The 21,028-nt window shown below is 46.3% G+C and overlaps 1 protein-coding gene across 1 annotated transcript in view; it reads left to right on the plus strand.

The window, feature by feature from the left end:
* ASIP (agouti signaling protein) overlaps nucleotides 1–14,942 on the plus strand; it is an 89,681-nt gene extending 74,739 nt beyond the window's left edge. The window contains exons 2-4 of the mRNA XM_008021289.3: nucleotides 3,780–3,949; nucleotides 6,240–6,301; nucleotides 14,267–14,942. Of these exons, the coding sequence (XP_008019480.1) occupies nucleotides 3,790–3,949; nucleotides 6,240–6,301; nucleotides 14,267–14,443 (399 nt within the window). The 5' untranslated portion in view covers nucleotides 3,780–3,789 and the 3' untranslated portion in view covers nucleotides 14,444–14,942. The remainder of the gene's footprint in view (nucleotides 1–3,779; nucleotides 3,950–6,239; nucleotides 6,302–14,266) is intronic.
* The last annotated feature ends 6,086 nt before the right edge of the window (nucleotides 14,943–21,028 follow it).

The following is a 21,028-nucleotide window of genomic DNA, read 5'->3' on the forward strand; positions in this document are numbered from 1 at the left end:
CTCGGCTGCCAAACAGGGAAGGGCCCCCTGTCCGGTGGACACATGACTCGTGTGACCTTACCTATCATTGGAGATGGCCCACACTCCTTACCCTGCCCCCTTGTCTTGTATCCCATAAATAACAGCGCAGCCAGGCATTCAGAGCCACCACCAGTCTCTGCGCCTTGGTGGTAGTGGTCCCCCAGACCCAGCTGTCTTTTCTTCTATCTCTTTGTCTTGTGTCTTTATTTCTACGATCTCTCGTCTCTGCACGTGAGGAGAAAACCCCACAGAGCGTTAGCCACCATGCCTGGCTTCTTTTTCTAATTCAGATTTTCTGGCCACTCTCACTTCTTTGCAGAAATTCCCATTACAGTTTTTGGCCCATGAGTATATTATTTATGGTAAGGAAAACCCAAAGACATAAAATAACTGCACATCCCACCTCCCAATTAATAACATGCCTCTTGTAACTTGCCTTAATCGAGCTTATTTGTTCTTGTTTTTGAGACAGAGTATCACTCTGTCGCCCAGGCTGGAGTGCAATGGCACAATCATGGCTCACTGTAGCCTCAACTTCCTGGGGTCAGGTGATTCTCCCACCTCAGCCACCCGAGTAGCTGGGACCACAGTCTTGTGCCACCACTCCCGGCTAAGAGCCTTTTGTTAATCAGAGCTTCTCCCCACCACATTCTACCACATCTTCATCCTTTACTTTCCTTGTTTTTTAAAGTTGAATTTTTCTTTCTTTCTTTCTTCCTTTTTTTTTTTTTTTTTGGAGACAGTTTCTTTCACCCAGGCTGGAGTGAAGTGGCATGATCTCAGCTCACTGCAACCTCCTAGCCCTGGGTTCAGGCAATTCTTCTGCCTCAGCCTCCTGAGTAGGTAGACTTATAGGCACCTACCTACTCAGGAGGCCACCGCCTAGCTAATTTTTGTATTTTTAGTAGAAACAGGGTTTCGTCATGTTGGCCAGGCTGGTCTCAAACTCCTGACCTCAAGTGATCCATTTGCTGCGGCCTCCCAAAGTGCTGGGATTACAGGCGTGAGCCACTGGCCCAGCCGGGTTGAATTTATTTCTGATTTGCCTTCCTAATAAATACCCATTAAAGCTAGATGCTGTTATTTGAAAAATTGTCTTTTTAGCAACAATCAGAAGCTAAAAATTAAATACAATATTGTTTTTGGAAGAGGTCAATGATACAGAATAAAAATTTTAAATATATATTTAATTTTATGTAACTAAAATATTATCTAGTTTACAAATATTTCATATTTATATTCCAAATGTTACTGTATTGAATCTTTATGAATTCTAGACAGCATAGTATAATCATGTTTCAAAATATTATGATAACTATTCATGATGTAGATTTTTCCTCTGCATCCACAATCCAAGCTTACCAGTCCTAGCTCTTGTCTCACTAGGACCCAGTCCTGTACTAAAACAAATCTGAAATCTGATAAATTAATGAGAAATATTATCGGCACATTAGCCTTTTAATAAACGTCATCAATATCTTTACCTGAAGAAATAGTTGGACTGGGTGCAGTGGCTCACACCTGTAACCCCAGCACTTTGGGAGGCCAAGGCAGGCGGATCACTTGAGGTCAGGAGCTTGAGACCAGCTTGGCCAACATGGTGAAACCTTGACTCTACAAAAAATACAAAAATTAGCTGGGCGTGGTGGTGGGCACCTGTAGTCCCAGCTACTTGGGAGGCTGAAGCAGAAGAACTACTTGAATCCAGGAGGCGGAGGTTTCAGTGAGCCAAGATCACACCACTGCACTCCAGGCTGGGCAACAGAGTGAGATTCCATCTTAAAAAAGAAAAGAAATAGTTAAGTGGTCCATTGGTTAATAGATATTGATGGAGCAAACATGATGTTCTTGTTCCAATCTGTCGTGATTCTTACAATCTAGATGGGGTTGGCAAACTTTTTCTGTAAAAGGCCAGATAGTAAATATTTTATGCTTTGTGGACCATATAGGGTCTCCGTTGGATATTCTTTTTTTTTTTTAATAGCATCATTTTAAAATGTTAAAACTGTTCTTACTTCCCAGACTGGATAAATGCCATATGAAATGTGAGAAGAGCAAATGAGTACCGTAGTCACTAAGGGCTTTGATGACCATTGACAAATGATAAGTAAATAAATGTTTGTATAGCAAGCTAAGCATTGCAATCGGTGGGAAAGGACAAGCATCATACGGGGACCAGGAAGTAGCCAAGTTTGGTCAGAATTCATTGCTTCCTGTGAGAAAATATAAAGCTGGAAAGGATGGTGGAGAGCCCCTGTCACTGAGGAGTTAATATCCTAGAAGGGGGATGCCATATATATATAAAATATATACACACAAATGAACAAATATGGCCAAGTGGTGGCTCACTTTGAGAGGCTGAGGTGGGAGGATCACTTGAGCCCAGGAGTTCAAGGCCAACTTGGGTAATAGAGTGAGCCCTCATCTCTACAAAAAAAAAAAAAAAAAAAAAATTAATTAGCCAGGCATGTGGGCACATGCCTGTAGTGCCAGCTACTCAGGAAGATGAGGTGGGAGGATGGCTTGAACGTGGGAGGTTGAGGCTGCAGTGGCCCAAGATCGTGCCACTGCACTCCAGCCTGGGTGACAGGGTGAGACTCTGTCTCAAAACAAACAATGACAACAGAAAAAAAACTATACGAGCTTGAGTTAGAAAATATAGGCCAGGTGCAGTGGCAGTGGCTGGCAGATCACTTCAGGCCAGGAGTTTGAGACCAGCCTGGCCAACATGGTGAAACCCCATCTCTACTAAAAATATAAAAATTAGCCAGGTGTGGTGGTGGGCACCTGTAATCCCAGCTACTCCAGAGGCTGAGGAAGAAGAATCGCTTGAACCTGGGAGGCAGAGGTTGCAGTGGGCCAAGATCGTGCCACTGCACTCTAGTCTGGCTGACAGAGCAAGACTCTGTCTCAAAAAAAATAAAAAGAGTTAGAAAATATAAAATGCTTAGCCTGGCCAACGTGGTAAAACCCCGTCTCTACCAAAAAATACAAAAATTAGCCTGGCTTAGTGGTGGGTGCCTGTAGCCCTAGCTACTCAGGAGGCTGAGGTAGGAGAATTGCTTGTACCTGGGAGGTGGAGGTTGTAGTGAGCTGAGACTGTGCCACTGCACTCCAGCCTGGGTAACAAGAGTGAGACTCCGTCTTAAAAAAAAAAAAAAAAAATCCAGCTAGCAAATAAATAAATACATAAATCCAGGTGGCCTATGTTGACAGGTCCATCTTCCTGCCACAAGCTATACCTGCATTCGTTCTCTCTGGGTTTGGGAATCTAGGGTATGAGCCAACATATATGCTTGTCTGAAGGAGCCACTTACCTCTGCATCTTTCTCACTGATTCTTAATTTATTAGCCTTATTCTGTGCACCTTAATAAAACCTCTGCTACTGTGAGGCCCTACTGGGGGCCCTTCAACAACTCTGCCCAGGCCTAGGGTCTCCTGGGGCCACAGACATTAAAAAAACCAGAAGCAGCCAACACACCACCCTCTGGACAGCAGAGACCAGTGCAATGCATTCCTTTTATCTTTGCTCCAATCTCCTTCTGTTCCTAGTCTTTCTTCCTCTTCCCATCTCTCTTCTCTCTTCTTCCCTCATCAATTCCCCTTCCCCATCCTAGGCCTTGCTAACCCTCTGACTCCACCAGGACACTTGCCTAACAGAGTCACAACACCAGCCCAAAGAAGCACAAAGCAAGCAGGAAGGCCTCTTACCATTACCCTGACCCACCCATCTGACCACCTTCTCTGTCCCACTCAGGCCTCCTGGGATGGATGTCACCCGCCTACTCCTGGCCACCCTGCTGGTCTTCCTCTGCTTCTTCACTGCGTACAGCCACCTGCCACCTGAGGAGAAGCTCCGAGATGACAGAAGCCTGAGAAGCAACTCCTCTGTGAACCTACTGGACTTCCCTTCTGTCTCTATTGTGGGTAAGTCACCTAGCCTCTGGGCTCTGGCCCAGGAGAGGGGCTGCAGGAAATCAAGCATGCTTCCCAGGGTGCTACCAGGATCCACCGCCATGGACAGCTCCTTCTTGCTCGTTCCACGAAATAATCCTGGGAGAATAGTGTCCCTTGACTCATTTGGTTTGGGAAAGCCCTGCATGCTACCAATCTAATATGCAGCTTAGCATATGGTAGAGCCTCTGAAAGGCCTGAAGTGAAGACACTTGCTAAACTTTGTTTAATGTGGCATTTCTGAAACTTAATGAATCACAGAACTCCTGTCAACAGTAACAAACTTCAGGAAATGCTCCAGAACATATGCAAGACTAGGATGGACCAGTCCTGTCATGTCAGAGTTGGGAATGATGACTCAGGGGAAAATATGAGGGGCATTGGAGATCTGGTTTGACTTCACCTGATAATAATCATAGGCATACTGTGTGGTAGGCACTGTGAGGCAAGTATGGTCTTTATTTGTATTTCACAGTTGAGGAACTTCAGGCTTAGGAGAGTTAAGTACTAGCATGGATCACACAGTTTTTAACTGGCAAAGCCAGAATTCAAAATCAGATGCTTAACTCCAGAACCTAAGCTCAAAACTAATATCCCTTACTACCTTGCCTTTTGCTAGGAAAAGAGGATATTTGAGGCTGGGTGAGGTGGCTCATGCCTGTAATCCCAGCACTTTGGGAAGCTGAGGATTGTTTGAGCCTAGGAGTTCAAGACCAGACTGAGTGATATACAGAGACCCTGTCTCTACGGAAAAATTTTAAAACTAGCAAGGCATGGTGGCATGTACCTGTAATCCCAGCACTTTGGTAGGCTAAGGTGGGCAGATCTCTTGAGCTCAGGTGTTCAAGACCAGCCTGGTCAACAGCGTGAAACCCCATCTCTACTAAAAATACAAAAATTAACCAGGCATGGTGGCATGCGCTTGTAGTCCTAGCTACTTGGGAGGCTGAGGCAGGAGAATCACTTGAGCCCAGGAGTCTGAGCCTACAATGATTGTGAGCCATGATTGTGCCACTGCACTCCAGCCTGGGTGACAGAGTGAGACCCTGTCTCAAAAACAAGCAAACAAAGACTAGCCGGGAATGGTGGTGTATGCCTATGGTTCCAGCTATTTGGGAGGCTGAGGCAGGAGGATTGCTTGAGCTCAGGAGGTTGAGACTGTAGTGAGCTGTGATCACACCATTGCACTCCAGCCTGGGTGACAGAGAGACCCTGTCTCAAAAAAGAAATTTTTTAATAAATAAATAAATAATCGGCCAGTCACAGTAGTTCACACCTATAATCCCAGCACTTTGGGAGGCCGAGGTGGGCAGATCACTTGAGGTCAAGAGTTTGAAACCAGCCTGGCCAACATGGCAAAACCCCATCTCTACTAAAAATACAAAAATTAGCCAGGCGTGGTGGTGCACACCTATAATCCAAGCTACTTGGGAGGCTGAGGCAGGAGAATCACTTGAACTCAGGAGACAGAGGTTATAGTGAGCTGAGATTGCACCACTGCACTCCAGCCTGGGCGACAGAGTGAGATTCTGTCTCAAAAGAAAAAAAAAAAAAAGAAGAAGAAAAAGAAAGAAAAGAGGATATTCTACACATATCAGACAGGGAAGTGGAGGAACATCAACATTTATTTCTCTTCAGTGTAACAGACTTTTCACTTTATAAGCAGACTTCATTTATCCTCAAGACAATACTGCAAGGTAGATATTATGGAATCTTTTGTGCAGATGAAAAAACTGAGTCTCATGGAAGATAAGTAAGTTACCCACAGCCACATAGTCATTATATTGGCACAGTCAGGATTCAAATCAGGTCCTCCTGGCTCCAAAGCTCTGAGGAATGGAAAATAGGAAACACAGGTGCATCTGTGTGCAAGACGGGAGTCCATTTTCTGAGTATCACAATGTTCCTGCACCTGCCACAATGGAGATGAAGGAAGAGGCACCTGGGGTGACTCTGAGTGGCCCAAGCTCACCTAGGTCGAGGGACCAGGCCCCACAAGAGCACCACAGGCAGATCCCAGTGCCTGCTTGGACATCCCATTTGCCTTCCCTCAGACGACACGTTGCTATCAGTGCCTGGCTCCAGGTCACCATCCGGGCTGACAAGAACCTACTGGCTTGAGTCCTACAGTGTGATGCATCCAGCACGCTGCTTCTCCTCTCCCCCACCTGGCAACTTCCCGAGCCCCTCTGCCCCTCTCACTTCACTGCAACTCAACGTCCTCAGAAACATCTGACTTTCCTCCTTTTGTCTCTCTTTGAAGCACTGAATAAGAAATCCAAACAGATCAGCAGAAAAGAAGCAGAAAAGAAGAGATCTTCTAAGGTAAGGGCAGGGAAGTTCTGGGAGTTCTCACTGTTGGGGTGAGACTGGACTTACAGAAGGAGGACCCCCAAGCTCTGGCTGGGAACTAAATGAGAGATTTTTCAGGCCTACATTAACAAAAGAAACTGAAAGCCACTAAAGACATCCTGGCTTCAGCTCTGAGCCAGACACCCACAGAAGCCCAGGGAGCTGAAGTCCACTGAGCAAAATAGGTTATGAAAAGCAGCTTCCTCTTCTAGTTAGCCCCTGCCTGAAATTTCACCATCACTCATACTTTTGGATGAATGTGGTGTTTCTGAAACCTCAGTCATTTCAGAACCACATTTACAACTTTTGCCACATCTGAGTTCCACCTATTTATTTAACATATTTATTTAAAATTAAAACTTAGGCCGGATGCGGTGGCTCACGCCTGTAATCCCAGCGCTTTGGGAGGCCAAGATGGGCAGATCAACTGAGGTCAGGAGTTTGAGACTAGCCTGGCCAACATGGCGAAACCCCGTCTCTACTAAAAATACAAAAATTAGCCAGGCGTGGTGGTGGACACCTGTAATCCCAGCTACTTGGGAGGCTGAGGCAGGAGAATTGCTTGTACCCGGGAGACTGAGGTTGCAGTGAGCCTGAGCCATTGTACTCCAGCCTGGGTGACAAGAGTGAAACTCTGTCTCAAAACAACAACAAAAAAAATTAAAACTTAAAAAATACAATTGACTCTTGAACAACATGGGTTTGAACTCATGGGTCCACTTATACATTGATTATTTTATTTATTTTCTCTTTTTTTTTTTTTTGAGATGGAGTCTCGCTCTGTCACCCAGGCTGGAGTGCGGTGGCGCGATCCTGGCTCACTGTAGGCTCCGCCTCCCAGGTTCACGCCATTCTCCTGCCTCAGCCTCCTGAGTAGCTGGGACTACAGATGCCCACCATCACGCCTGGATAATTTTTTATATATTTAGTAGAGATGGGGTTTCACCATGTTAGCCAGGACGGTCTTGATCTCCTGACCTTGTGATCTGCCCGCCTTGGCCTCCCAGAGTGCTGGGATTACAGGCGTAAGCCACTGTGCCTAGCCTTCTTTTTTTTTTTTTTTTTTTTGAGATGGAGTTTTCAGTTTTCACTCTTGTTGCCCAGGCCAGAGTTCGGTAGCGTGATCTTGGCTCACTGCAACCCTCACCTGGCGAGTTCAAGCAATTCTTATGCCTCAGTCTCTCGAGTAGCTGGGATTATAGGCACATGCCACCATGCCCAGCTAATGTTTTTGTATTTTTAGTAGAGATAGGGTTTTGCCAAGTTTGCCAGGCTGGTCTCAAACTCCTGACCTCAGGTGATCTGCCTGCCTCAGCCTACCAAAGTGCTAGGATTACAGGGGTGAGCCACCATGCCCAGCTGATTTTTTAAATTGGAAAAAAATTTTTTAAAGACTGACAATTAGGAAAAAACAGGTGAATCTTGTTACCTAGAAATATTTTTTAAAATGAAAAAAAGTATGTCATTAATGCATAAAATATATGTAGATACTAGTCTATTTTACCACTTGCTACCATAAAATATACATAAATCTATTATAAAAAATTAAAATTGCCCAAAACATATACAACACACAGACAGTACATGATGCCATTCAAAATAGAAATATAACTAAATGTAAAGATGCAGTATTAAATCATAACTGCATAAACAACTGTAGTACGTACTGTACTACCATCATAATTGTGAAGCTACCTCCTGTTGCCACTGCAGCGTGCTCTGGTGTTGTGAGTACGTGCTTAAAACGCTCTGTGAGCTAATCATCTCTGCACAAGGAGTCTCACCAGTAAATCACATATTGCAGTAAAATGTGATCCCTCAAGGTTCTCGTGTATTTTTCAATCTGTTTAATGCAATATTGTAAGCCTTGAGTAGTACCAAGGGCCCATACTAGGTGCTACTAGTGATTCTGGAAGTGTTCCCAAGAAGCAGAGAAGAGTCATGACATTACAAGAAAAAGTTGCTTGAATTGCTTGATTCAAGCAAAAAGGCAGATTAGAAAGTGTTAGAACAGCACTAAGGACATGTTAGCACCAAATTAGCCCTTTCAAGTTGCAAAAGATTGAAAAAAGAATCCTTTCTCATTGTATAGTAGGTGGTACCACAGGTGGAGCTCTGCAGCTTCGGTTGCTTACTATTTCAGACAGACAATACATCTTGTAAACAGATGAAGTAAACTTATGGTATCAATAAATACAGTATGGTACTGTAAATGTATTTTTACTTCCTTATGTTTTCTTTTCTTATAATCAATCTCTACTTAGCCAATAATTTTCTTAATAATATTTTCTTTTCCCTAGCTTACTTGTTTTTTTTTTTTTTTTTAAGAGATGGGGTGTCACGCTGTCACTCAGGCTGGAGTGCAGTGGCACCATTTCGGTTCATTGCAACCTCAATCTCCCAGGCTCAGGTGATCCTCCTGCCTCAGCTCCGCAAGCAGCTAGGACTATGGGTATGCACCCCATGCCTGGCAGATATTTGGATTTTTAGTAGAGACGAGGTTTTGCCGTGTTGCCCAGGCTGGTCTTGAACTCCTGAGCTCAGGCAATCTGCTGCTTCTGCCTCCTAAACTGCTGGGATTATGTGCATGAGCCACCATGCCCAGTTTACTTAATTATAAGAGTACAGTATAGAATACATATAACATAAAAAGATGTGTTAATCCACAGTTTATGTTATCAGTAAGGCTTTCTTCTGGCCAACAGTAGGCTATTAGTAGTTAAGTTTTTGGGGAGTCAAAAATACTATGAAGGCCAGGCACGGTGGCTCACACCTGTAATTCCAGCACTTTGGGAGGCTGAGGCAGGCAGATCAGTTGAGTCCAGGAATTCAAGACCAGCCTGAGCAACATGATGGAACCTCATTTCTACAAAAAAATTTCAAAAATTAACTGGGGTGTGGTGGTATGCTCCTGTAGCCCCAGATGCTCAGGAGGCTGAGGCAGGAGATTCGCTTGAGCCTGGGATATCAAGGCTAAAGTGACTTGTGATCTTACCACTGCACTCCAGCCTGGGCAACAGAATAAGACCCTGTCTCAAAGAAAAAAGGATTTTTGACTGTGTGTAAAGAGTTTGTGCCCCTAACCCCTGCATTGTTCAAGGGTCAATTGTATATAATTATGATAGAAAACTAGTATCACTTGCCATAAATAGAAGGTAACTATAAAAATATGTAAAGTTGGCCAGGCACAGTGGCTCACACCTGTAATCCCAGCACTTTGGGAGGCCAAGGAGGGTGGATCACCTCAGGTCAGGAATTTAAGACCAGTCTGACCAACATGGTGAAATCCCATCTCCACTAAAAATACAAAAATTAGCTGGGCATGGTGGTACGCGCCTGTAAGTCCAGCTACTCAGGAGGCCGAGGCAGGAGAATCACTTGAACCTGGGAGGCAGAGTTTGTAGTGAGCCAAGATCACACCACTGCACTCCAGCCTGGGCGACAGAGCGAGATTCCATCTCAAAAAAAAAAAAAGAAAAACGAAGAAAAAAAAAAGGAAAAAAAAAAGGGGGGGGAAGTTAAAACATTGTTAGTGAATTCTGGATGAATGGATGGTATTGCCTACCAAAGGCTCTAAATTTGAGGCCTAAATCTCTGTGTTAAAAGGCAGATTAGGCCAGGCACGGTGGCTCACACCTGTAATCTCAGCACTTTGGTAGGCTGAGGCAGGCAGATCACCTGAGGTTAAGAGTTGCAGACCAGCCTGGCCAACATGGTGAAACCCCGTCTCTACTAAAAATACAAAAATCAGCCGGGCGTGGTGGTGCACACCTGTAATCCCAGCTGCCCAGAAGGCTAAGGCAGGAGAATCACTGGAACCAGGGAGGTAAAGGTTGCAGTGAGCTGAGATGACACCACTACACTCCAGCCTGGGTGACAGAGCAAGACTCCATCTCAAAAAAAAAAAAAAAAAAAAGGCAGATTAGAAAGTGTTAGAATGGCACTAAGGACATGTTAGCACCAAATTAGCCCTTTCAAGTTGAAAAAGATTGAAAAAAGAATGCTTTCTCATTGTATAATTCAGGGTCGTTTAACATTAACGTTCCACCTAAAATCATACCACCGTTAACACAGGTTCCCACTTTGGGAAACACTGGACTGAGGCATTGCTGAAATGCACACCTTATTCCTGTCTTAGTGTGCCTCAGTTTATCATATCAACTGTAACCAGAGCGAGGAGCACTGGATTAGGTATCAGGAGGCAGGATCTGGTACTGTGTGATCTTGAAAGTCCCTGCTCTTCTCTAGGCCTATTTTCTTGGCTGTAAAGTGAACAAGCAAGATGAGATTATTGACAGATAAAAATATATAACTGACAAATATATTTATATGCTAAGCACTGGGAACATAGCAGTGAATAAGAAAGATATATCCTATCCCTGCTCTCATGGAGTTTACATTCTTGTGGACAAAACAGGTGAACAGCAAGTAAATCAATAAATAGGTAAATAAATTCAACTGATAAAGAGTGCAAAGAAATTACAGCACGGTAATGAGAGTGAAGGGAAGAGTGGTCTGGGAAGGCCTCTCTGAGGAAGCAGTATTTAAATAGACTGAAAAATTCAGTAACCTAGAGCAGCAGCGTCCAATAGAAATACAATGTGAGGCCGGGCGCAGTGGCTCACGGCTATAATACCAGCACTTTGGGAGGCCAAGGCGGGCGGATCACCTGAGGTCAGGAGTTCGAGACCACCCTGGCCAACATGGTGAAGCCCTGTCTCTACAAAAAATACAAAAATTAGCCGGGCATAGTGGCGCATACCTGTAATCCCAGCTACTCAGGAGGCTGAGGCAGGAGAATCACTTGAACCCAGGAGGCGGAGGTTGTGGTGAGCCAAGATCGCACCATTGTACTCCAGCCTGGGTGACAAGAATGAAACTGGCTCTCAAAAAAACAAAGGCTACTCAGGAGGCTGAGGCAGGAGAATGGCGTGAACCCAGGAGGCAGAGCTTGCAGTGAGCCGAGATGGCGCCACTGTACTCCAGCCTGGGCGACAGAGCAAGACTCCCTCTCAAAAAAAGAAAAATAATAATAATAATAAGCAAAGAACTGTGATGTGAGCTACATAATAATTTTAAATTTGCTTATAGCCACTTTTTTTTTTTTTTTTTTTGGAGACGGAGTTTTGCTGTTGTTGCCCAAGCTGGAGTGCAATGGCACAATCTCAGCTCACTGCAGCCTCCGCCTCCTGGGTTCAAGCAATTCTCCTGCCTCAGTCTCCCGAGTAGCTGGGATTACAGGCATGTGCCACCACGTCAGGCTAATTTTTGTATTTTTAGTAGAGATGGGTTTCTCCATGTCGGTCAGGCTGGTCCCGAACTCCCGACCTCAGGTGATCCATTCGCTTCGGTCTCCCAAAGTGCTGGGATTACAGGCATGAGCCACCACACCGAGCTGACAACCACATTTTTAAAAAGAAAAAAAAAAACAGCTGCAATTAATTGTAATATTTTATTTAACCCAGTATACTCAAAATGTTAACATTTCAATATGTGATTAATTTTAAAAGTTACTGAAATAATTTATTATTTTCGTTGTGCTAAATCTTTGAAATCTGGTGCATAGTTTACAGTACAGCACATCTCATCCCAGTGCTCAGTTTTGACAAGCATGAAATGTAGTTCTAACTAAAAAGTTGTGTTTAAGGGGAAAAATATTTTTATATTGCTTCAGTTTTACATTTTACATTTAAATTAATTAAAATTAAATTTGAAAATTCAGTTTCTAGGTCGTACTAAACACATTTCACGTACTCAGTAGCCACATATGACCACTGGCTACCTGTATCGAAGGTACAAAACCCAACGGCTATTTCCTTCCCAGGAAAGGCAGCAGCAAGCTATGACAGCAGTGTCCAAGACAGCTCCTGGGAACTCACCTGCTGCGCTCGGTGCACAGTGGGGCAGCAAAGTTAACACGGGTTGGAGAGGCAGGCAAGGGCCAAATCTCAAAGGCCAAAAGAAAGTTCATGTTTCCTTTTAAGTTAAAAGAGAGACCACTTAGACAGGGCACAGTGGCTCACGCCTGTAATGTAATCCCAGCACTTTGAGAGGCCGAGGCGGGCAGATCACCTGAAGTCAGGAGTTCGAGACCACCCTGGCCAACATGGTGAAGCCCCGTCTCTACTAAAAATACAAAAATTAGCCGGGCGTAGTGGCGCATACCTGTAATCCCAGCTACTCGAGAGGCTGAGGCAGGAGAATCACTTGAACCCGGGAGGTGGAGGTTGTGGTGAGCCAAGATCGCACCATTGTACTCCAGCCTGGGTGACAAGAATGAAACTGGCTCTCGAAAAAACAAAGGCTACTCAGGAGGCTGAGGCAGGAGAATGGCGTGAACCCAGGAGGCAGAGCTTGCAGTGAGCCGAGATGGCGCCACTGTACTCCAGCCTGGGCGACAGAGCAAGACTCCCTCTCAAAAAAAGAAAAATAATAATAATAATAAGCAAAGAACTGTGATGTGAGCTACATAATAATTTTAAATTTGCTTATAGCCACTTTTTTTTTTTTTTTTTTTTGGAGACGGAGTTTTGCTCTTGTTGCCCAAGCTGGAGTGCAATGGCACAATCTCAGCTCATTGCAGCCTCCACCTCCCGGGTTCAAGCAATTCTCCTGCCTCAGTCTCCCGAGTAGCTGGGATTACAGGCATGTGCCACCACGTCAGGCTAATTTTTGTATTTTTAGTAGAGATGGGTTTCTCCATGTCGGTCAGGCTGGTCCCGAACTCCCGACCTCAGGTGATCCATTCGCTTCGGTCTCCCAAAGTGCTGGGATTACAGGCATGAGCCACCACACCGAGTTGACAACCACATTTTTAAAAAGAAAAAAAAAAAAAGCTGCAATTAATTGTAATATTTTATTTAACCCAGTATACTCAAAATGTTAACATTTCAATATGTGATTAATTTTAAAAGTTACTGAAATAATTTATTATTTTCGTTGTGCTAAATCTTTGAAATCTGGTGCATAGTTTACAGTACAGCACATCTCATCCCAGTGCTCAGTTTTGACAAGCATGAAATGTAGTTCTAACTAAAAAGTTGTGTTTAAGGGGAAAAATATTTTTATATTGCTTCAGTTTTACATTTTACATTTAAATTAATTAAAATTAAATTTGAAAATTCAGTTTCTAGGTCGCACTAAACACATTTCACGTACTCAGTAGCCACATATGACCACTGGCTACCTGTATCGAAGGTACAAAACCCAACGGCTATTTCCTTCCCAGGAAAGAAGCAGCAAGCTATGACAGCAGTGTCCAAGACAGCTCCCGGGAACTCACCTGCCGCGCTCGGTGCACAGTGGAGCAGAAAAGTTAACACGGGTTGGAGAGGCAGGCAAGGGCCAAATCTCAAAGGCCAAAAGAAAGTTCATGTTTCCTTTTAAGTTAAAAGAGAGACCACTTAGACCGGGCACGGTGGCTCACGCCTGTAATGTAATCCCAGCACTCTGAGAGGCCGAGGCAGGCAGATCCCTTGTGCCCAGGGGTTTGAGACCAACCTGGACAGTAAGTGAGACCTGTCTATAAAAAATAGAAAATAAAAATGAAAATAAAAATAGCCAAGCGTCGTGGCGCACACATGTGGTCCCAGCTACTTGGGAGGCTGAAGTGGCAGAATCGCCTGAACCCAGGAGGTTGCAGTGAGCCGAGATCGCGCCACTGCAGTCCAGCCTGGGTGACAGAGTGAAACTCTGTCTAAAAAACAAAACAAAACAAAAAGTAGGGAGAAGAGGGCCAGGGCCAGCCAAGAGCCAGGTCAGTCTGGATGGGGATGGAGGTGAGGGAATCAGACTGGGGGAGGGGGCGGTGGGCGGTGGGCAATCGGGCGGGGAAACCTCTGGTCCGGGACCTCCCTAGCCCGAGGAGCTCCCAGGCACAGGTGAGGACGCGAGGGGCTGGCGTGGTCGGCTCATAAAGCCCCGGCGTTTCCCACGCAGAAGGAGGCTTCGATGAAGAAAGTGGCGCGGCCCCGGACCCCCCTCTCTGCGCCCTGCGTGGCCACCCGCGACAGCTGCAAGCCGCCTGCACCCGCCTGTTGCGACCCGTGCGCCTCCTGCCAGTGCCGCTTCTTCCGCAGCGCCTGCTCCTGCCGCGTGCTCAGCCTCAACTGCTGAGCGCGCCCTCTCCCGGCCGCGGGCGGGCAGGGCTTTGGGGACGCGGGGCGCTTTTCGGGCGGGTGATCTCTAACTGGGCGGCTTCCCAGGACTGGGGGTGGGCGGAGGTTGCAGGAGGTGGGAGTTCAGGGAGACCTGGCTTGGGCTAAACTCGAAATACAATATATATAGGCTGCTCTAAGGTGTGCGGCTGTTTCTGTAAAGGTCCCGAAAGTTCTCGATGCCTTCGCCACGGAGTCAAGCGGACTGCGCACGCGCTGCTCTCCAGGGGCTCGGGACACCCGGGCGTCCCAGCCCCACAGCTGCACTGCCAGTCAACGCTGCTCCCGCCCTGGGGGTTGGGAACGAGGCTACCGCCCCTGCCATTAAAACGGGGAACACCCGAGGCTGCCTCCAAAACCGCGGAATTCAGACCAGCCAGGCAGAAAGGAACCGCCTTTAGGTCTTAACACATTTCCTCCTAGGTGCTCCCCTCTCCCCAGGGGAAGAAATGGAAAGAAAGAAAGGCCACGCCTGTATTCCCAGCACTTTGGGAGGCCGAGGCGGGCGGATCACCGGAGGTCTGGAGATCGAGACCATCCTGACCAACATGGGGAAACCCGTCTCTACTAAAAATACAAAATTAGCCGAGTGTAGTGACGCATGCCTTAAAGCTCAGCTACTCGAGAGGCTGAGGCAGGAGAATCGCTTGAACCCGGGAAGCAGAGGCTGCAGTGAGCCAAGATCATGCCATTGCCCTCCAGCCTGGGCAACAAGAGCGGAACTCTGTCTAAAAAGAAAGAAAGAAAGCCGAGGCTGGAGGATCACTTGAGGCCAGAAGTTCAAGACCAGCCTGGGCAACATAGTGAGACTCCCTGCCACGCCGCTCATATGTACAAAAAATTTTAAAAATTAACTGGGTGTGGTGGCATGCGCTAGTAGTCCCACCTACTCAGGCAGCTAAGACAGGAGAATCACCTGAGCCCTGGAGTTGGAGACTGCAGTGAGCTATGATCACACCACTGCACTCCAGACTTGGCAACAGAGTGAAACCGTGTGTTTAAGAGAGAGAGAAAAAAAAGGAAATAATCATTCCCATTCTTGTTATAAATCCAACGTAGTGAGTGTCCTGTTCCCTCTCTGTTCCTTAACACAAGAAACAAACACACAACACCCCCACACACAGGAAAGCTGCCAGATGCTTGTTTTGTTTTCTATCATTTAGGCTGCAGTCCTACAGGGCAAGAACCTTTTGTTCCTTGCACCACAGCTGCTGCTGAGTAAATGTCATATTGGGAAGATATTGCAGTCACTCCTCCTGTTTTCCAGACATTGTTCACCAAGCAGGCACCATTTGGTCCCCAAGGGTGAGGCCAGGATGCAAAGCTAAAGACTCAGTCCCTTAGTAACAAAGCCATTTGGCTGCTGGGTCCAGAAAACCACATAGAAGACCAACCCATTCATTCATTCAGCAAATGTGTATTGGGCACCTACTGTGTGCCAAGTGCTATGGACATAGTGGTGAAGAAGTCCAATACGGATCCTCTCCTTGCAGAGCTTACGGTCCGGTGGCCTATGGCTATTGTCCCTTGTTAAAGGTTAGAACCATTATTAGCATATGTGGTCCATTCCCTCAGACTATCAGTTTTGGTTTTTCTTTAGAGATGGGGTCTTGCTATGTTGCCCAAGCTGGTCTCAAACTCCTGGCCTCAAGCAATCCTCCTGCCTCAACCTCCCAGAGTGCTGGGATTACAGACATGAGCCACTGTGCCCAGCCGGTTTTTGCTTTGTTTGTTTGTTTTGAGACAGAGTCTGACTCTGTCACTCAGGTGGGAGTGCAGTGGTGCAATCTTGTCTCACTGGAGCCTCCACTTCCCAGGCTCAAGCTATCCTCCAACTTCAGCCTCCCAAGTAGCTGGGACTTCAGGACTCAAGCTGGGACTTCAGAATTCAAGAGATACTCGTGTGTGAGTACCTGGGATTACAGGCGTGCACCACCACAACCGGCTAATTTTTATATTTTTAGTAGAGACAGGTTTTGCCATTCTTGAACTCTTGGCCTCAAGTGATCCACCCATCTCAGCCTCCCAAAGTGCTGGGATTACAGGTATGAGCCACCACGCCCCACCTCCTTCTCCTTTTCAGAATTCCTCCTCAAGCCTAAAGTGCTAAGAGCATGGTCCTGGGCCTCTCAAAACTCTGCTGGTCTAATGACCAGAATTGAAACTCACATTTGTGACTCAGAGTTATGGTTTGACTGTTAAGAGCATCTGGGACCGCCATCTCCAACACCATTATTCATTCTATTTCTGTCTCACACACACGGGGTGAACTTACCTAGGAAGATTTACCCTACCTTTGTGGCCATTGATTGAGGATCATTTCTTCCTGAAGGACGTAGCCTTAAACTCGTGCCCAAAGTTCTCATAGTGTGGCCTTGAACAAGTCTTTTTTTTTTCTTTCTTTCTTTTTTTTTTTTTGAGACAGAGTCTTGCTCTGTCACCCAGGCTGTAGTGTAGTGGCGCAATCTGGGTTCACCACAGCCTCTGCCTCCCAGGTTCAAGTGATTCTCCTGCCTCAGCCTCCCGAGTAGCTGGGATTACAGGCATGTGCCACCACACCGGCTAATTTTTGTATTTTTAGTAGAGACAGAGTTTCACCATGTTGGCCAGGCTGGTCTCAAAATCCTGACCTCAAATGATCTGCCCACCTCAGCTTCCCAAAGTTCTGGGATTACAGGATATGAGCCACGAGCCACCACACCCAGCCTGAACAAGTCACTTTTGATGCTACCATTTCCACGTTTACAAAGTGAGAAGTAAATCAGTCAGAGTATTTTAGGTGCAAACAACAGAAACAACTCTAGCTAGCCTGAGAGAAAAAAAAGGTAGAGGGTTAGTCTCCTGGAGAGATTTGGGGACCTCGAAGGAAAGATTATACAACATGCCTCCAAAAAAAAAAAAAAGCCCCTGAGGGGTGCTAGAGGAGCCAAGTGGACAATGTCTTCCAAGCACGGCAACAGGGATGTCAGCTCCAGCCTCTTCAGTCCTTGCAGTAGACCATTCAAAATAATTCCCAGGAGAGGCTGATTCACCTGATGTGGGGCCAAGAAAGGGTGGTCCACCTTGACTGACAGTCCCATTGTTCAGGAAAAAATTCTCAAACCATGTTTTCCTCTGCTTTCACATCACCACAACAGTCATCAACACCCAACAGACTTGTGTGACCCCAAAATATGAGGGGATTCCCCCCACCAGCAAGCAAACAATCAGTTCTGCAGTGGACACCAGCTGGGTGTCCTCCAATTCAATTCCAACACTATCTACTTGGAGATGGCATCAGATCCCACAGTCTGAGGGCTCAGTCCCCAAGACTGCCCTCATTTCAGACACCAGTCAAAAGTCTGAGCCTCTAGAACTTCTGACAACTGGCTTTAAGTTGGAGTTTCCACAACCCTCTTTGGGCTCAACTAATTTGCTGGAGGGGCTCACAGAACGCAGGGAAGCAGGGCCAGGTGCAGTGGCTCACACCTGTAATCCCAGTACTTTGGGAAGCCAAGGTGGGAGGATCGCTTAAGCCCAGGAGTTCAAGACTAGCTTGGTCAACAGTGAGACCCCATCTTTATAAAAAATAAAATTAGTCAGGCATAGTGGCACAAGCCTCTAGTCCCAGCTACTCAAGAGGCTGAGGCAGGAGGATCACTTGAGCCCGGGAGGTGAAGGCTGCAGTGAGTCATGATCATACCACTGCATTCCAGGCTGTGTCTCAAAAAATAAAAAACCAAAAAGAATTCAGGGAAACACACCGGTTTATTATAAAGGCTATTACAAAGGCTGCAGATGAAGAGATGCATAGGGTGAGGTATGGGAAGGGGTGCAGAGCTTCTATGTCCTCCCTGGGCCTGCCACCTTCTAGGAACCCCAGCGTGTCTGGCTATCAGGAAGCTCTCTGAAGCCTGTCCTCTTGGGTTTTTAATGGAGGCTTCATTACGTAGGCATGATTGATTAAACCACTGGCCATTGGTGATCAACTTGACCTTCAGCCCCTCTGTCCTCCCCAGAGGTTGGGGGATGGGTATGAAAGTCCCAACCCCTAATCATGCATTTGCCCTTGTGGTGACCCTTTTTTTTTTGGAGGCACGTTGTATAATCTTTCCTTTGAGGTCCCCAAATCTCTGCAGGAGACTAACCCTCTGCCTTTTTTTTCTCTCAGACTAGCTAGGGTTGTTTCTGTTGCTTGCACCTAAAATACTCTGACTGATTTACTTCTCACTTTGTAAACGTGGAAATGGTAGCATCAAAAGTGACTTGTTCAGGCTGGGTGTGGTGGCTCATAGCCTGTAATCCCAGAACAGTGATCAAATGATCCACCCGCCTCGGCTTCCCAAAATACTGGGATAGCAGGCATGAGCCACCACAGCCCAGCCCCTCCATCTTTTTGAGCAACCACAGATCTTAGCATCACCACCCATTGTTGAGAAATTACCCCCAGTCATACAATAGGAACTTTAGAAAGAAATTTAACTCCAAGGGCCACTTTCCATTTGTGAAGAGGACAGAATAGGCAAGAAAAGAATGTACTTTGAACTGAATTAGCCAAACCATCTGTAGTCAATTTAAGATGAGTCTAGAGTAGACGTGTTACTCTTTCTTCTTCCATGTACCAAGAGTAGAGGGTGTCTGTGTTGGGAGGGAGGATTGGATTCAGGAAGGAGGAGAAGGAATGACTTTTGTTTAATCAGTAAAATCCTTTAAAATTGCCAAATGCTTTCTGGTTCACTACAGAAATGAGGTTTCTATCAATCGATTGCCTGAAGAGAAACAGTAGCTCTCCCAGCTGGATATACGAGTTGTAGAGTCTGGGAGGTGGCACCTTCTAATGGTAAGAATGATGATGCTGACAATTATGCCTTCTTGTTGCCCGGGGAGCCCAGCAAATAGCTTCGTTGGAGTCCAGAGGCTTTTCACACTTTCCAGAGCTCCTCTTTGGAATTTGTGGACTCTTTGGCTGTATAGGCTACCAGAGCAATAGTAAACATTGGGCTGCTGCTCACTGCTCGAGGCCTGTGTGGTCTGCAGTTATCATCATGCCATACTAACAGTGATTATTTATGGAGCAGCTACTTCATGCCAGGCATGACACCAAGACTACCATATTAACATCTTGACCTAAGTATCACCGTAAATAAGAGAACTGGGGTTCAAAGAGGTTAAGAAATGTGTCTAGATAGACCTCGCACCTCAGTATGGCGATTCAGATCCAGCCCATGTCATTCCAGAGCCTAGGCCCTTAAGCACCAGTCCATTGAAAGCCAGGCAGAGGGGACTCTGCCTGCGTAGAGCCAATACCCTGCAGGAGACTTAGCCCAAGAGGTGTACCCAACAGACTCCCCATGTGACTCCCCAGCTCTCTAATGAGACCTTGTCAACACCACCCCAGGGAGTAGTCTCATTAGTGGAGCTTCTGGAGACATGCAGCTGCATCTTGTTTTCTTGGGTCAGTACTTACTCAAGAGGCCTTGGGAGGTACAGGAGAGGGCACTGATAAAGAATCAAGAGGGGCTGGGGTACGGTGGCTCACTCCTGTAATTCCAGCACTTTGAGAGGCCGAGGCAGGAGGATTGCTTGAGTCCAGGAATTTGAGACCAGCCTGGGAAACATGGTGAGCCCCTACCTCTACAAAAAATTTTTTAAATTAGCCAGGCATGGTGGCACGCGCCTGTAGTCTCAGCTATTTGGGAGGCTGAGGTGGGAGATCGCTTGAGCCCGAGAGTTCAAGGCTGCAGTGAGCCATGAACGTGGCACTGTACTCCAGCCTGGATGAGAAAATGAGACTTTGTAGAGTCAGATGGTCCAAATTCCTGTTCCAGCACTGCCCCTCACTTGCTGTATGACCTTGGACAAGGCAGAGTCTTAGGGGCGAATCCAGTCCCTTCATGGTGCAGCTGGGAGGGGACTTGGCCCAAGTTTTCTATTTTCTTTTCTTTTTTTTTTTTTCTTTTGAGACGGAGTCTCGCTGTCACCCAGACTGGAGTGCAGTGGCTTGATCTTGGCTCACTGCAACCTCCGCCTCACAGGTTCAAGCGATTCTCCTACCTCAGCCTCCCAAGTAGCTGGGATTACAGGCATGCGCCACCACGCCAGGCTAATTTTGTATTTTTAGTAGAGACGGGGTTTCACCATGCTGGCCAGGCTGGTCTCGAACTCCTGACCTCAGGTGATTCACCTGCCTCGGCCTCCCAAAGTGCTGGGATTACAGGCGTGAGCCACCGCACCAGGCCCTCTATTTTCTTTTCTCTGTTGTTTTTCTACAACATGATGTTTTCAAAGTCTTCTCCACTACAGCGAGACTTAGAATTGTCAGACAGCAACCTACTGAGATGGGTTTAGGGAAAGAAGGTAACTTTCTGGGGGGCTCATTTCACTAAAAAGGGAGGGGGCTAGATCCAGTTAGTGTAAAACATGTCTAGATTCAGCTACTCCAATATTCTCTGGAATGTGTCAGTCTCTCTCAATTGTGTTGGCTTCATCCATTTTTTTGAGATGAGGCCTCGTTCTGTCCCCCAGACTAGAGTGTAGTGTGTGATCTCAGCTCACTGCAACTGCC

This window comes from Chlorocebus sabaeus, chromosome 2 (assembly GCF_047675955.1).
Source record: "Chlorocebus sabaeus isolate Y175 chromosome 2, mChlSab1.0.hap1, whole genome shotgun sequence".
NCBI classification, from domain to species: domain Eukaryota; kingdom Metazoa; phylum Chordata; class Mammalia; order Primates; family Cercopithecidae; genus Chlorocebus; species Chlorocebus sabaeus.